This window comes from Opisthocomus hoazin, chromosome 5 (assembly GCF_030867145.1).
Source record: "Opisthocomus hoazin isolate bOpiHoa1 chromosome 5, bOpiHoa1.hap1, whole genome shotgun sequence".
Classification (NCBI taxonomy): domain Eukaryota; kingdom Metazoa; phylum Chordata; class Aves; order Opisthocomiformes; family Opisthocomidae; genus Opisthocomus; species Opisthocomus hoazin.
Genome location: NC_134418.1, coordinates 72,207,307 through 72,224,124, shown reverse-complemented (window position 1 = coordinate 72,224,124; position 16,818 = coordinate 72,207,307). Strand labels below are relative to the sequence as shown.

General features: G+C 43.9%; 1 protein-coding gene and 1 long non-coding RNA gene across 7 annotated transcripts in view; one reads left to right on the top strand and one right to left on the bottom strand.

The window, feature by feature from the left end:
- Positions 1–582: 582 nt before the first annotated feature.
- On the bottom strand, positions 583–6,045 carry LOC142361457 (uncharacterized). Of its 3 annotated transcripts, none has more exons than XR_012764082.1 (4): positions 5,503–6,045; positions 5,132–5,214; positions 3,779–3,876; positions 583–838 (listed from the first exon to the last, which is right to left on the bottom strand). It is a non-coding gene; the product is annotated as an uncharacterized LOC142361457 (long non-coding RNA). The 3 variants fall into 3 exon arrangements; XR_012764083.1 differs by having other exon boundaries at positions 589–617; XR_012764081.1 differs by lacking the exon at positions 583–838 and having other exon boundaries at positions 1,235–3,876.
- Positions 6,046–6,223: 178 nt separating this feature from the next.
- The window catches only part of SH3RF1 (SH3 domain containing ring finger 1), a 91,426-nt gene continuing 80,831 nt past the window's right edge, over positions 6,224–16,818 (top strand). Inside the window, exons 1-2 of one of the 4 annotated variants that reach the window (XM_075421687.1) lie at positions 6,224–6,338; positions 7,549–8,032. In XM_075421687.1, coding sequence (XP_075277802.1) covers positions 7,646–8,032 — 387 coding nt within the window. In that variant the 5' untranslated portion in view covers positions 6,224–6,338; positions 7,549–7,645. The other 3 variants (XM_075421688.1, XM_075421690.1, XM_075421691.1) reach the window with 3 other exon arrangements.

The following is a 16,818-nucleotide window of genomic DNA, read 5'->3' as shown; positions in this document are numbered from 1 at the left end:
CCTAGAAAAGGATTGAACAGAGAATCCATCATGCTCCATCCCCACAGGAACCTCCCCTGTGGGCACAGCGCTAATTGCAGAGAGGCAAAGGAGCATTATGACTCACTCTGCAGCCTCACAGATGCGGGCTGCAGCTTATCAGCTGCATGCAAGGCAGGAAAAAAGATCATTCGATTCTAGAATAAACTTATTAAGAATGGATTCTTATGTTTCTGTACCTCTTCTAAAATCTTCACAGCTGTGCCACCTAATTTGGTTTCTCTAAATAAAATTTCTCTAAACAAACATGCTTTGCTTTTTCTTTAACCTTGTTTGTAGTAAGGGCAATTTCAAGCTTGTTGGTGAAAGAGATGCAGGCACTATGTTCCCATCAGCGTAATGATCATTCAAATTAAGTTATTGACCACCTAAACACACGAGCACCTTACTGCATTTGTACAAGGTACAGCAGTGGACGCTGCAGCCAGGCTATGTGTCCACCCTTAAGCCCAGTCTTTTCCTGTGACTGGCCTGGAAGAAATGTCTTAAGGCAACAAAGAGCTCCCCCAAACACTGAGAATTTGTAACATGTTTATCCTTTAATGCCACAGCCACTTCTTCTGTTGCATATTCTCTCACTGCAATGCAAATTTAGTTATTAAAAAAGCATCAATACGTGCAAAGGTACAATCTCAGCTTCACCTTGTCAGACAGCGTCAGTTCACAACATTAATACATAAATGATACCCTCCTCAAGAAAACATGAAACTAAACAGTAATCAAAAGTCAAATGTCATCTCTGTCTTGTCAGGTTTGAGACGCAGCCAGGCAACTTTTGTCTATACTCCAAACTAGATGCCTAGAACACAGAATAAAGATGTAAAACTAGAAGCCAAAACATACTGAAAGCAGAGCAACCCATTTCTCCTGCCTCCTCACGAACAGAAGAACAGGAGAGATCCTTCTGGCGGGATGCAGAAGCCTTAGAAGTATATTTGTATTACAGTCATTGATGTGGTTACAACTAGTTCACAACACAGAAAGTGCAGCAGGGGCAGCACAAAACTCAGTTTGCCAGCAAACTGGCTGGATCAATAACAACTGTGCTGAGCTCCATGCTGCCAGCATTTCGCTCACTGTACCGGAGCTAGGCAAGTCAAAGCTAGTGCTCACTGCAGCACAGACATCTTGTAGGAAAAAAAAAAAACAACAAACCCACAAAAAAACCAAACCCAAGACCAAACCACAACCCTCTCAACCACCCCAAAAAACAAAACCACAAAAAAAAATCACCAACTCTTTAATGAAAAGGGAACAACGTCATCGAAGAACATCCTTGCTCATTTCCTCCAGAGACCGAAGAAGCTGGCCACGCTTCACTATGTGCTGTACTCGCCAACACAAGCCACCAATACCAGCATGGCCATCAGCGCTAAACTCTATTACTAAACTGATGCCAGTGGGAGTTTTGGAAAGGAAATCGCCACTGCATCTCCAGGGGTCATTTTATAAGGAAATAAATTTAGCCTTTTTGGTCTGTGCTCAAGATCTATACTGCTTGGGAAAGATGGGCTAATGTGGACATTACAACTGAGGACACATCATCCTTTCTGACAAAAAAAATAGCTACAAAAATAGTTTAGTACAAAGAATGTTATCTCAAAACAAAACCATGCTTATTCTTCCCAGCAGAAATAACCTTAATGTTAAAATTCATTCCTGAACCTATAAATAAAAAACCCTCAATGACTGTCACAAGACACTGTCTTCTGTTATATTTTCTCTCTGACAGGACATAACACCTCTTGTTCCATGATTCTTATTGAGTCTTTCATAGTCACCTCAAGATTTTAAGGATGGAACTCACAAATGAATTAAATATGCTTTTATATGTTTATTCTCACAGGCAAGGGTTTTTCTGCTTGGCACTCAGTGATTCAGTTTTGGTTTATGAACCTAAATATACAGACTGATAACATGACTTTTTCCTTAGGGGTCAGTATTGGGACCGGCACTGTCGAACACCTCTGTCAGTGACATGGACGGTGGGATTGAATGCACCCTCAGCAAGTTTGCTGATGACACCAAGCTGTGTGGTGCGGTCGACGTGCATGAGGGATGGGATGCCATCCAGAGGGACCTCAACAGGCCTGAGAGGTGGGCCCGTGTGAACCTCATGAAGTTCAACAAGGCCAAGTGCAAAGTCCTGCACAAGGGTCAGGACAGTCCCAAGCACAGATACAGGCTGGGCAAAAAATGGATTGAGAGCAGCCCTGCCGAGAAGGACTTGGGAGTACTGATGGATGAGAAGCTGGACACGAGCCAACAATGTGTGCTCGCAGCCCAGAAGGCCAACCGTATCCTGGACTGCATCCCCAGCAGCGTGGCCAGCAGGTCAAGGGAGGAGATTTTGCCCCTCTGCTTGGCTCTGGTGAGACCACACCTGGAGTCCTGGATCCAGCTATGGAGCCCTCAGCACAGGACAGACATGGACCTGTTAGAGCGGGTCCAGAGGAGGCCACAAAGATGATCAGAGGGATGGAGCACCTCTCCTACGAGGACAGGCTGAGAGAGTTGGGGTTGTTTTTGGACTAGATGACCCAAGAGGTCCCTTCCAACCCCTACCATTCTGATTCTGTGATTCAGCCTGGAGAAGAGAAGGCTCCAGGGAGACCTTACAGCAGCCTTCCAGTACCTGAAAGGGGGCCTATAGCAAAGCTGGAGAGGGACTTTTTAGAAGGGCATGGAGTGATAGGACAAGGGGTAATAGCTTTGAGCTGAAAGAGGGCAGATTTAGATTAGGTATTAGGAAACAATTCTTTACTGTGAGGGTGGTGAGGCCCTGGCACAGGTTTCCCAGAGAAGCTGTGGCTGCCCCCTCCCTGGCAGTGTTCAACACCAGGTTGGATGGGACTTTGAGCAACCTGGTCTAGTGGAAGATGTCCCTGCCCATGTCAGGGAGGTTGGAACTCAATGATCTTTAAGGTCCCTTCCAAACCAAACCATTCTATGAATCTATGATTTTTCAGGCATACAGGTTATCCTGCCGTCAGGGTCACAATCTTCCAGGATACTTTGTAGTACTAGAATAGAGATTGGACCTGGCTTTGCTTTCAGTGCATTAGTGTATTTTCGTGCATTTAATGCTTTTGGTTTTTGGTGCATTAGTTTACAAATGTCTCTATGTTTCAAAAGATTTCCATGCTAACAAGTGGAATCTTATTCTGAAATGTCTCAGACTACTACTTAGTTAAATTTCCCAAGGAACTAGATGTAATATATAGTGCATCTGTCAGCCCCTCTTCCCAATTACTTACAATTCATTGGCAAAATCTGACAGAATATTTGTAAAGATATTAATATTCTATATGTTTTATGGAAAACAGCGGTCATATCCAGAAAAGATCTAAAATGTAATGTCTCCCCTACAGAAAAGGGTGCAGCAAAGGTCAGGTTACATCTTCTCGTTAGCCTGCGAGTTCATCAATTAGCCAGTGCTGCTGAATGCCAGGCATAGTATACACTGCCTTCCAATTTCAAGGCAGAGGAAAATCTAAAGATACTTGGAAATGTGACAGAAACAGGAATTATTGCAGCAGGGTTTAAGGAGGAATAGAAAATATGATTTTTTTGGCAAAGAGGGCTGAAGACATGGGGGGAGGCCCGTAGGTCGGGTGGCCCACAAAAGACAGTGAAGGTATTGGCAAAAGGGAAGGAGGAGCACAGAGGACATAGTAGGTTTATTGCACCAAGGATGCTGGACGCAGAACACAGAAAAAAGAAAGAAATCCGGTGTTACCAGTTCTGATACTGCCATTTTGTCTTTTGCTGTTCTGCCTATCGCCCTTTGCTTCTTCATTTACCCAACGGCTTCCAGATGAAAAGAAACGGCATACGCTGGAGAAAAAAAAAATTTGTGCCTGAAAACCAACTTCAGAAGTACAATTTATTACACCAAGAATGTGTAAAATACATTTTCACAAATACGAACAAATATTAATAGACATTGTAATTGTAGAAATCCAGGGATTTCAGTAACTGGAGGGCCTTTTTGCTCAAATCCATAATCTAATGGTTCTCTGCCCTGTGCAACCCATCCTTTGCATCAATTACTTAGTAAAAATTGTGCAAGGAACTAATGCACTGTACATAACAACACAATTGTTTCAAACAGGGAGGTCTCCTTGTGTAAAAATGTGCAAAGCACAGTCCTCTGCTTGTGGCTAGAAGGGAGAATGAATAAATGCTTCAAGGTAAGAGCAGTTCTGTTCCTGTCAGTCCTGGCGTCAGCCCACTCCAGCCACTCCGAGCCAAACACTCCACCTGTGCGAGGGCAGTGGCATACATCAGCACGCACACCCACGGTTTTCTACGTAGATTGTGTTTGTTTGAAAATTAACTACTGCTGCTGCTCAGGAAGTAACATATTTATCTGATGCTCTTTGGAATGTTTACTGCTTTGGCTAGTATCCCAAAATATATTTAGTATTTTACAGACTTTACATAAAACATTACCAAAGACCAGCCCCGATAAAGGGCTAATCTTTTTATCCTGCTTCCCTGAACTTTCATATTGCTTCCCTGGTGCACCACCTGTATTTTAAATTCCTCTACCTTTTTAACACATATTTTGCATTCCTTAGGCAGCAAACCAAGTTTAGACAACAATAATTGTGTTGCTTACAAAACTATGCTGCAAAGGCTGGCAAATTATTACAGGCAACCTGTATGAGATCTTTTGGAAAAGCTACGGCCCAAAGTGAAATCCAATTGTGAGAGGAACTTGTTTAGATTCAACAAGCCCCTATTTTAAACGTACCAATCATCCTTTTTTCTGTAGTGTCAGTGCTCAGACGGCAAGGCAGAGGAACACTACGAGGCATGGGAATATTCTGAAGTATCAGATGTTTATACCCTTCTCTTCTATTTATGTTACAATACTCCCTGGAAAGCACAGACACAGACCAGAACCCCATCTGTAACAGTTTTCCTAAACTCCAGAATTCATGGGGGAGGAAACCTTATTTCTTAATGAACTGTAGATATTTAGCACTTTCAGTATTTCTACTACTAGGATTGTTTTTTTTTTTTAAATTATGTATTCAGTGTGAGCACGCATTTGGAAATCCTGATAATCACAGAATGTCATTACCGTAGGAAACAACCAAGCTAACAAATCCAGACAGCAAGGCAGAGAAGCCTGTCGCGCTATCCACTCACACGACCCTCCACAACCTGTGGAAAAAAAAAAAAATTAAAAGGCTTTTTATACGCACACACAGTTCAGCAAGAATGCCAACAAACCTGAATAGCTCCAAACCTCATGCAAGAAGGAAGCTTTCCGATGGCTTCCTGTTCCAGTTACAGGTGGGATCTCTCACTGGAACTCATAGGCAAACGTACACATTTCGCTAGGTTTCTCTCACCATGCATAGGCAAGGTGCCTCACCCAGTTCAAAGCGTGTGGGTTTTGTTAAATCCCTTTTTGCTTTTTTTTTCTTTTTAATGACAATTTATATGTACCTCGAGGTTTACTTCCTCCTTTACGAGTCTTGTAGAGAAGTATTTCAGCCTCTGAGGCAAGCACCTCACCTCCTGAACATGGCGGGGGGGGGCTGTCCACAGAGACACCTCTTCGGGGCAGTTTCTGCCCCACCTGATGATTTCACCGAGCAAGGCTAACCACTCACTTTCCGTCACCCCGCGAAAGGCGCGCACACCGCCGACCACCGCCTCACGCCGCGCCCGAGCTTCCGGCAGAGCGCTCTGCCAGGGCCTCGGAGACGGCCCCAGGGCAGCCCCTGACGCGCCCGGGCCCCCGCCCAGAGGCGGGAAACGCCGCGGCTCCCCCCTGCCCCGGCCTCACCCCCTAGCCCTGGCCGCGGGGTAGCCCCGGGGGGCCCGCCGGGAGAAGCCCCCGCGCCGCCTCAGGAGCGGCTCCTCGGCTCCTCCTTCCACGACCCCAGGTGCGTGGCCCGGCCTTCCCCCTCCCCAACCGGGCGGGAAGCGCCTTCCCACGGCACCTGGGGCGGCGGGCGGGGAGGAAGCCGAGGCCGCCACGGCCCGGCCCCCGGCCCGCCCCCGCCCGTCAGGGGAGGCGCCGCCGCTGAGGGGAGGCGGCCCGGGCCCGGTCGGGGGCGGCGGGGGGGAGCGGCCCCCTTGGTGGGGCGGTGCCGGGCGGGGCGGTGCCGCCCCTCGCGTCAGCCCTGCGCGGCGGGGCGGGGAGGGGGCGGCGGCCTCGGCGCTGCCGTCCGCGGCGGGAGAGGCACCGGTGGGGCCGGCGGAGGCGACGGCAGCAGCTCCTCAGGGGAACAAAGCGGGGGCGGCGCAGCCCCCCTGGCCCGCCGCGGCGCCGCACGGTGAGCGCCGGGTGAGGGACGGGGAGCGGGGCGGTGCTCGGCCTCCCCGGGGACTCTCCCGCCCCCCCCCGGGGCGGCTCGGCTGGGCTCGGAGGGGCCGCAGGCCCGACCCTCTCCCCGTCGCGGGGCGGGGTGACAGCTCTCTGCCCCGGGGTGCAGCTCCCGGGGGTGCCGGCCCGGTTCGCCCCTCTCCCAGGTGGGCGCGGGGACGAGCGCCTCGGCCCGCCTGCGGGGAGCCCGCCGGGCTGGGTGGCGGCGCCCGGCCTCGGCACGGATCCCCCCCCCCCCCCCCCCCCCCCCCGCCGGGGCCCCGCGGGAAGCGCGGCCCGGGCCGGGGCTGCCGTGGGCACTGCCGAGCCCAGCGAGCCATTTTCTCTCGCCGGCGGAGCAGCCCGGGGTGGCTTCCCCCAGAACGGTTTTGTTTTTTTTCTTTCTAGGGTGCGTTTTGGTGGCGGGATCCCCCCTCCCCTCCCCCTCCCTCCCCGCAGCCACTCGGTGCCCGCACCCGGGCCGGACACGCAGCGGCCGCGTTGTCCTGGCGATGCGGCAGCAGCGCTTCCTGCTGTAAATCACTTGGCGGTAGTTTTCCAAGCGCTCCTTAAAGGCGGCCCTGGAGTGAACCCTCTCCTCAGCGCCCGTGGTGAGCTTCGAGCCCGCTTCTCCAGGCTGGTGCGGGTAACGCGCGCCGGTGGCTTGCGGGGAGATGGTGGGAGTGTGGTCTGCTGTTGGCTTACTCCTGGCGTAATTTCCCTCGCTGTGCCGTGTTGGTGTACGCGCTGTTGTTGTGGACCCAGTTGTGGTTACCGTCGCCGTCTTCTCATTGTGGAAGAGGCTAATTTCAAGGAAACGTTCAGAGGTACACCTGTATTAAGCAAGAACTACGAAATTAAGCTTTGTTATGATGCTGTACTGGGGATAGCTTTTCGTTCTGGAATAATTTGAGAAAATAGAAACGCTCATGATTAAAACTTGTGGGGACTTGAATTTGAAAACTTTAGCTGTTAGCATTTGTTAAAATATTTTAACTAAATAGATATATAAATGTAGATTGCTGTTACTGTTTATTGCTAGTTTAATGTTTCTTTCATTTATTGGATATGTCTTCTGAATTAGTCTGAAGATCTTTCATTTTGTTCCTTGTGTGAGCATCTTCATGTAGAATAAACTTTTTCCAGCTTATTAATGCCTCTTTCACCTCAAAAAATTTCAGAGCACGGTCAGAAGAGGAATGGATGTAACATGATATCCTTGGAGAGCTCAAAACACACAAGTTCTGCAAAGATTTTTGGTTAAGTAATACGAAGAAAATGGATGAATCAGCTTTGTTGGATCTGTTGGAGTGTCCTGTTTGCTTAGAGCGCCTTGATGCTTCTGCAAAAGTCTTGCCTTGCCAACATACGTTTTGTAAACGCTGTCTGCTGGGCATTGTGAGCTCGCGAAATGAGCTTCGATGCCCTGAGTGCAGGACTTTAGTGGACTGCAGTGTTGACGAACTTCCCAGTAATATTTTACTTGTTAGACTACTGGATGGCATCAAACAGAGGCCTCGAAAACCCGGCGCTGGTGGTGGGACTGGTGGCACAAACGCTTTAAGGGTCCCCATCAACACTGTAGCTAACTGTGGATCAAAGGACCTGCAGAGCTCTCAAGTTGGACAGCAGCAAAGGGTGCAAGCACGGAGCCCTCCTGTTAGGGTAAGTACCTTGTGATGGTGGCATTTTGTTGCAGTCGTATCTTTTCCTGCACTCTTTCAAAACGCTTGATGGTCTCTGCTTCAGGATAAGGGCAGTCACATAGTAAATACATCAAAACAGCTTTTTTGAGAATTGTTGTAGATTTCTAGCAAAACACATCAGTGTTCTTATCTGTATTGGTTTAATGTTATGTAGATACCAGTAATAATATGTCCTTATTAAAACACTCAGTTGTTGAGGTAAGGAGAAGAAAAGCATCTTGATACCTTAATTGTCTTATTAAAAGGAAGTCAAGTAGAACGAGATAAATTATGTGGAAGGAAAAACATCTTATGAAGAACACTTGAAATTGTTCTTGGTTTGTGAACTGCAAGATTAGAGATTTTATTTTGGCTCTTGCACTTTCTGTAATGATTCTGACTATCATTTAATTCCAAGGAAATTTACTATAACGAGTATTAAACACGAGCAGGGAAGTTACGTTCTTGTTGAAGTCGATGAAGGTTTTGCCATTGGCTTCTAAGGAGCTACATTTTTACATTCTTTGAAAAGAAATCTTTGAATTACTGTCGTCAGGCATGTTATTTGTACTCTCGGTCCTCGCCCCTTCCTTAATTAGTTTTTCCTCAAAGTATTTTTTCTAAGTGATTTGGAAAATCTATGTACCGTGATAGTAAGACATTGCCTTCCTGTTCCTTCCTAGGATCTATGCAACCTCTAGACTCTGTCATACCTCATAATCAAGCCTCAGTAGCCTCATTTATGGTTACTCATTCTAGAGCCTGTATTGGGAAATACAATTTTATGAGATGACTGACCTTGCTCTGTTTTCTCTAATGACGAGACAGATCAGCTTCTCTGAAAGGTCTTGCTGCCCGTTTTGTGATGCTTGCGTATTTGACGTTCCTGTGTTTGAAGTGAAGTTTCTGAATGGTTTCGGTTGTTTCCTTCTTGTGAAGTTTATTTTATTTTTAAGAAATGTCTTAAGGATTTCCAAGGAGAGGGCTTAAACATGTATTTGGCAGGACTAGTCTTTATTTTGAAGTATAGCTGAATGACCTGGTTTACTTACCCAGTGAAGGAAGTTACACTGATTTGTCCTCAGTTGTACTTACATGATTGGAATCTCTCTAAAACATCCTAGCTACACCTCTTAAATTTACGTGAGGATTTAAAATACAGGTGTTCTTCTATTAGACTGTATTGTTTTCTCTGCTTGGTAGAGACTCTCATTAGGTTCTTTGCTTTATAATATAAAAGTAATAATTAACATGCCACTTCCTGTTGATGAGTTTTGTTCTGTATATAGATTAATTGGTAAGGGAGGAGAGATGATGTAGGTTATTTTTTTTTTTCTTTCAGACGGTAAACTTAAAAAAATACTGCCAAGAAGCTTCAGCAGTATCAAAACCAATCTGGTCTTCTCGAGAACTTAAGGTGTTTACCATGATACCTTGCATTTGCAAAAGCTCTTCAATTTAAAACAAAGCAAAATACCCATATAACTTGCTTATATATTTTCGTGTCGACCTTTGTAAATAACTGTGTGTTTTCAGAGACAGCTTCTCCTCCAAAAAGGCTTCCTGGGCAGCAGTGTACTGCATATGTGAATGCACTTCAGAGTTTCTCAGAGCTTTATTAGAAAAAAGGAAACTGAATACGGAAAATTCTCTCTTATTTTTTTGATGTTCTTTAATATCCTGTTGTGCAACATTTGCATTTCCAGATGTTGTACAGAGTAGAAAGTGCTAACATATGGAATGTTGCTTCATTTTATCAGTTATGCTGTACCGTGTGCCATTAAAATTGTGACCATGTGCATTCCTCATGCAATTAACTGCTACTCGGTGTGTATTAGTGATAGATTTCAACATTTTACAGTAAGTCTGAATACATCTTGGTTTCTGGGGTTTCATAGGCATTCTTGTGTCTTCTTTCCTTTGGGAGACAGGGAAGGATGAACTTCCTATCTTTTGTCCACTTTGTCCAGACCATTTTTTACTAGGAAGGCAATACTCTTAAGAACACAAGCCGACTCTGAGGGATAAGAACTTTCCCTTTTTCTGTATGAAAAGAGTTTTTTAAAAAGAAGTCCGGATAGCAGAATGCCAATTTAATGGACAGTGTTGAAGTGAGTGCCCTATTTCTTTTGCTAACTGTAACATAAAGATGGTTGCAAATACAGTTCCTCTCTGGGAATTGGAGAGGAAAATCTGTTTCTAGATGAGTGGCAGAGTCAGATTTCCTAAACTAATTTTGCTGAAGGGCAACTAGTAAATGAAAGTTGCTGTTACGTTAAATGAAGTGAACGTGGATGAAGGCTGTCAAGTCATAAACATTCTGCTTATACCCTGAAGTAATACTAAGCTCATAAATGCCCTTTCAGAGGATGCCATAATTTTCAGAAAAGGTTAATACAGCCTGTACTGCAGTGTGATTTCCTGAACTGTATCAATGACTATGGAGCTGCCAGCCCTGTTACTGCGCAGTACTATGTATATTGCACTCTCTGTATGTATGTGGTGACACATGGCAATAAATAAACAAATGGTTCCTTGAGTCTTAAAACGCATGAAGCTGGGTGGGTGGTGTGGCTTAACAAATCCTGTGCTGTGTGTCTCCCCCACTGCAATAACCCTGTTTCTTTCCATAACCTCTGTAATCTTTCACCGCTCTAACAACTGCAATTACTCTCTGCAGTTTCTTAACCTCTTTCTATTCCCTGCTGTTTTCATGCATAAAACCTACTGCACCTTTCCCTGGTACTGGTTGGACAAAGGCAGCATACTGCTGTACCTGATGGAAAACTGTTTGCTGACTGCCCAGCTCTTCTGTTCTGAGCAGCCAGCTTGCCTGGGAGAGCAGGTAATAGTTACGGATATGCTGCAGCTTCCTCTCTGGTATAGATGCTAATTTAAAGCCTTTCTCTCTTTCTTTTTTTCTTTTTTTTTTTTTTTTAAGTGAAAACCTTCGGTTAGGTTGACAGCTTGGGAGAGCTTTAAGAACTGCAGCCTGCTGCCAAATCTGCTTGGGACTGGTCATCAGGAGCAAGTTATTGGGGGCTGTTGAGGGGCTACATGATCACATGAGCCTTGTTTCCTTCAAAAGAGCATATGAAAATTTTAGGGTACTTACTTTCGGATTTATGCCCGTGTTATTAATCTTGTCATTTTCACAAAGTATGTCGAGTGGGTATTATCATAATTTCCTTATGGTAGTTCTAGAAGGGTATGCTTATTGCAGGAGTCTTAAACGTAGCTATGTACTTAAGTTGATAGATGTTGGAGAGCTGTTCTAATTTCTGTACTGGAAGATAGATTTAAGATGATACACATTTAACTTTTCCCTTGAATTTGTATGTGCCTAAGACATACCGGTTCTCCAGCTATGTTCCGTTTGGTCCAAGTTTCTGAAGTTAGGGCTGTTGTCTCAGCAGAACCTAGAGCGGAGTTGCCTAGATAGTCTGAAATCTCATCACTGTTGGAAGTATTTTTTAATTATGTTTTCAGTTGTTCTCTGGACCAAGTGTAGGCAGAAAGAGATAAGCAAAGGGTTCAAATGATCTCCCTTTTCAAAAGAAAAGCATGAATAGCTCAAAAGTTGTCTACGCCTAAAGGAGTTGATGCTTATGCTAAATAAGTATTGATGGTGTAATCTGAGTATATATTATACTGTATGTCAGTGGGAAATCTTGTCAAGAAATGTTACAGTGCAGACAGTGAGAAAGTGCTAAAGCTTTTCCCTTTTCTTGCTTTTATTCTGGAAAGCTGATGGAGACTTCTGCTGATAAAACTTGTGGTGAGGTCTTCTTGAAATAACGGTAAAGGAACTTTACAGGCTAGTAAAAGATGCTCATTTAGGTGTTAAAAGGGGGCTCTCTAACTGCATCAATAAATTCTTGCTCCATGCATTCCTAAAACTTTGCTTTTCCATTGAGAACGGCTAACATCTGAGATGTTTGCGATAAATTCTTTTGAGCTGAGGAGGAAAGAAAAAACAGTGAACAGGAGGTTCTTCTGTGAGTTTCTGCTAATGCTCAGCTGTGTTGCATTGTAGTGTAAACCCACATGTCCGTTCTCATGCTTATGTGACACAGGAAAGCAACAGTAGAATTTTAATTCCCACATCCATACTGCTGCAGGAGCGGTCCTTTGTGATACAGTAGGCGTGCCTGCAAACTACTGAAGCAACTTTAATGCCAAAAGGGAAAATAAATGGAGCCAAGTTCTCTTCCTCGAGCCATGGCGTTTGACCTCGGTGCACAGCTTGGGGCAGTAGGGACGATGGGCCACCTTCTGGTCAGTGAGGACTTCAGCAGGTCACGCTTCTCTCTCTGTTGGACTCAGTGCGTGATGTTAGCAATCAGTTTTCTTTTATCCTAACCACTCTGGAGAAGAGAGCTGAGGGGGGCAGCTCGCACAGTTTGACTGTTTCGCAGTGTTCAAAAACCTGACACGAGCTGAAACAAGTGCTGCTGCTGTTGTAGCCACGGTACTCGCTGGCCTGCTGAGATGCCAGCAGAACTTAGTTGTCAAAGGAGACTTCTTAGATTAGAAAACTTCTAGTGATTAGCAAACAACAATGGGACTGAAATGTGTGTTCATAGACCAATAACTGTATTAAAGGATTGAAAATAAATATGGAGATTGCCAAGCATAGCAGTAGGTGTAGATTGAGACAGATGTATAATCGTCTCTGAACAAGAGTTAGCCGAATAAAACAGTACACATCTGCTGGTCAGGTACTCTTGAAGAGGCTAACATTGTGGTAATAGGTCAGATTGTAAAGTATGCCACTTTGGCAGGGGGAAAAATGGTGGTAAAAATATGCAAGAAACAGTGGCTAGTGCAGTTAGTTTCATGATTGGTATTTGTGATGGCAGGCTGGAGAATTGTTACTTGATCATACTGATTTTGAGGACTGTGTTTATACAAATCTGTACAAAATCTGCTTTCTGCCATATTAAAAAAAAGGGGAACAGAAGTGTATCATACTGTTGTCTGTGTAGTTTTAATTATGCATTCCTGTATGTATGCCATCCTAGAAAAGTAAGGAGTGTCAAGGTGCAACTTTAACATGGGAAATATCTTAATTTGAGAATGTGGAGATGGGCGTCTTATTCATATTCTGGCATGATCATTAGAAAACATTTTGGGAAGTCTCTTTAAATCATGTATGCACACTTCTGTTTCCTCTCACACTTTCTGAAATACCAGATTCTGCTTTTACATTTCCAATTGCTTGTACAATTTTAATTAGTTCTTTGTAACACTTTTGTATCCTATGTTAAGCTAGATAAAATTTAATGGAGATTATAAATATAAAAGGAAAATAGACTGTGTCTCATGGTGTTGATGTGTTTCCTCTCAGAGATAAGTAATTAAGTAAAGAGAGGGAGGACAAGCAAAAGGAAGAATTGTCTCTGTATCCAAAGGCATTGGGCTGGGATTGAGAGCTTCCGGGCTCAGTTGCTGGCTCTGGCACAGGCATCCTTTATAACCTTGCACAGAGTCGTTCAAAGCTCTTTGTGCCTGTTTCCCATCTGCAGATATGACTGATAGTACTTCCTTTGTTTGACTCGCTATTTAAACTGTATACTCTTTAGGGCAGAGATTGACTTTTTTATTTTGAATGTATCTATAGGGTGTTTTACAATGGGTCCACAGTCTCAGCTGAGGTCAGTGGATACTGCTGTTCACTCTTTAAATCGTTGACTTCCGCATTAGTGGAGAGCTGTTCATTATCCGTTTCCTGTGCCAAAGATGGTCCAGTGCCTAGTGTTACATTGTTAAAAGGATTTCATTCTGTGTTTGGGTGTTTAATAGAGAATCACATACATGCCTCAGTGAGGAAAAGCTAGACACTTTAAAAAAAAAAAACGAAAAAACTGTGTTCTGTTCTTCAACTAGAGAAATCTGCATCTGACTGGCACATTAGTGTATAGATATGAGTATGTTTTGAAGAGAAGAAAGAGAATATCATAATGTGAATGGTGTTGGTAGCACAGAGATATTTAATTCCATACTTTGAACCTTGATAACAATCTTTAACCTGTTAGCTAACATTAATCTGCTTCATAAAATAGCTGCAAAACTAGTGTAATCCCTTTATTTAGAAAATAAATAAGTTTTGAAGTAAGTTAATTTATAAACTAAAAAACAGATCAACAGTATTTAAGTGTGATAATCGAATCACTGTTTATTTTGTTCTGATACCCTTTTTTGTGTGTGTGTTAGTGGAAGATATTGTTGTATGATTGCTTTGTTTTCAGGTGGAAGAGGGGGCTGTCTTTATTTCCCTTCATTTTCCAGTTTAATATTCTTCCATTTCTGTAATTCGTTTAAAACTGCCTACCTGAAATAAAATGGTGTCTTTTTTTCTACACTGTAATTTGACTGGTGAGTTACAGGTTATTGCTCTACTCAGAAAGCTTTGATCAGTCAGAAAATTTAAACTTCTGCACAAAAAGGAAGTCTAAAGCCCTGACTTTTAGTGGGCTTATGAAAGGGAGCAGTTTTCTTGAAAGAGAATAAAAAACTTTTCATTTTTCTCTTACTACCAACAGAAATAAAATACTAATAAAATTGCTTTACATAGGTGGTCGAGAGTCTGGTTAGAAAGGTCAGTCAGTAGTGCCATTGCTGTGTTTCTCTATGCATGGGGTCTGGCTTTCTGCAGTGGGTGCTACCTCTGGTTTAGTGGCTTAACAGACATCCTTGACGGCAGGAAGAGCTAAAGGGGCTGGGTGGGATGGGGTCAGCTAGAAGCCCTGCTCCTCCGTTCTTCTTTACCTGAGTGAAACCGTTTTCACATGGTACTTCCTCTTCTTACCCCTGTGTTTAGTATATGGATAGGAACTGGGGAAAATAGCAAGCCTCAGACTGCAGCTGTGATAATAAAACTGGAAACTTTTCTTTGGCTCCATTGTTGTCCTTTATTCAAACGTTGTCTCGCCTCTGATCTTAGTGTACTACTTCCAAGAAAAAGAAAACATATATCTTTCTTCCCTCTTGTGTCCAATTTGTCCTTGGCTGTGTCAAACACACGGAAAACAAAATAAGCAATGAGAAAGAAAATGCTCTGTTGAAGTATGTGGACTACAGACAGTATTGTGATATTTATGGCTAAATCTGCTAAATGAATGAAGAGCATAAAAGTATACGTTAATATTACTGTGTTGTTTAGCCTCCTTTGGTTTGAAAGTTTTGGTTTGGTGTTTTTTTTTTTCCTTCTCCTTTAACTCATTGCCTGTATGCATATCCTAGTGTGGGCAAGAATTGTCTCAGTGATTAAAGCCAAAATGCCATCTGGTCGACCCTGTTCATACGTACACCTCAAAGGAAAAGTATGGATCTGTTATGTATCAGTTCCTGTCAGATGCCTCTTTGTTAGTAGACAGAAAAGCTCATCTCAGAAAATCAGCAGTGAATTCTTGGGTCAGTTGCATTAAATAATTTTCTCTGCTTTTCTTTTCACATCACCAAATCATAGTCTTCTTGGAGAGCTATTTTTTTTAGACCAGGAATGGCTTCTTTGAGGTGAGCTGGGTTAATTTTAGGAAGAGAGCGGCCCTGAGATGGGAGAATCACACATCCAAGTACTCTTTTCTGCACTTCTTATCTTTCTTCACCCTACAAACTCAGGAAGATTGCTTCAGCCTTTCTGATCTGTCTTGACATGCGAGTGGGTACCTTGGCTCTGGCATGTGTTCAGAATACTGAAGTATGGTGATGTTGCATGCGTTACAGATTTCCATCTTCCCATAGATCTAAGAGGGAGAGAGGAAAAAAGCTACTTCAAAGGCAATTTCTCAGAGATGACGTGTGTCCGCTTAGGAGTGCTGTGTTGCAATTTTGTGGAACTAGTGGAGTTCAGTTATACTTCAGTGTCTGCAGTCCAAGCCTGGAGCATTAGGACAAGGAAGCTCCACTACTTCAGAAGTCCTTTGCTGTCCTTCGGTTTCCAACTCTATCAAATTCTGCAGTGCTGACAGCTGAAGTTATCATCTTGGCAGACATCTCGTAGACATAGCACTGTCTGTGCAACCGGAATCCTGGGCATAGAGGGGGAGATGGCAGCGCAGTCCTCTGATCGTCGGACTAAACAGCGGGGCTAGTCCTGGTTGGAGCCTTGCTCCACTGAGAGTGCCTGAATAACTGCTTTCATTTATTATTGTCCCATAGATGTTGCTGAGGCTGCCATGCAGTTTGGGCACCAACGCCCTGGCTGGTCTTGGTCAGCACAGAGGCAAACAGTCCGTTTTCTCTTCTGCATGCCCTTAAACACCAGGAAATTGTTGGGACTCAGTAAGATGATCTGGAGATAAGGACAATCACTCCAAAGAGAGAAACTGAGTCCAGTATTTGGAGTTCTTTGACATGTGATGCTTATATGCATAACTTCAAAATGTCATTCAGTGTTTCCTGGAAACATACAGCTTTGGATTCTCCATTTGAGGGGAAAATGAAACACAGAAGTCAAATTCAGCTCTTCATGTTTCATTTACAGACATTGATGCCAATGTGTCTCAGAATCTGAGCCTGCTAGGTATATGAGAATCAACTGTGGTGCATATGAGCAATCCACCATGGAAATCATATATCCCTGTACCCTTAGAAGCTTAGGACTGTGACACTCATTTGACACTTGTTATGGCACTCAAGCACATGGTTTGTTATCCAAAGTTAAGTTTGTGTAGTGTAAGAGTATGAACACTTCAGAATTTAAGTAATTTAATTTCTTGTTTAGATCTTTGTTCCTATTTGGCCCTTGATTAATTCACCACC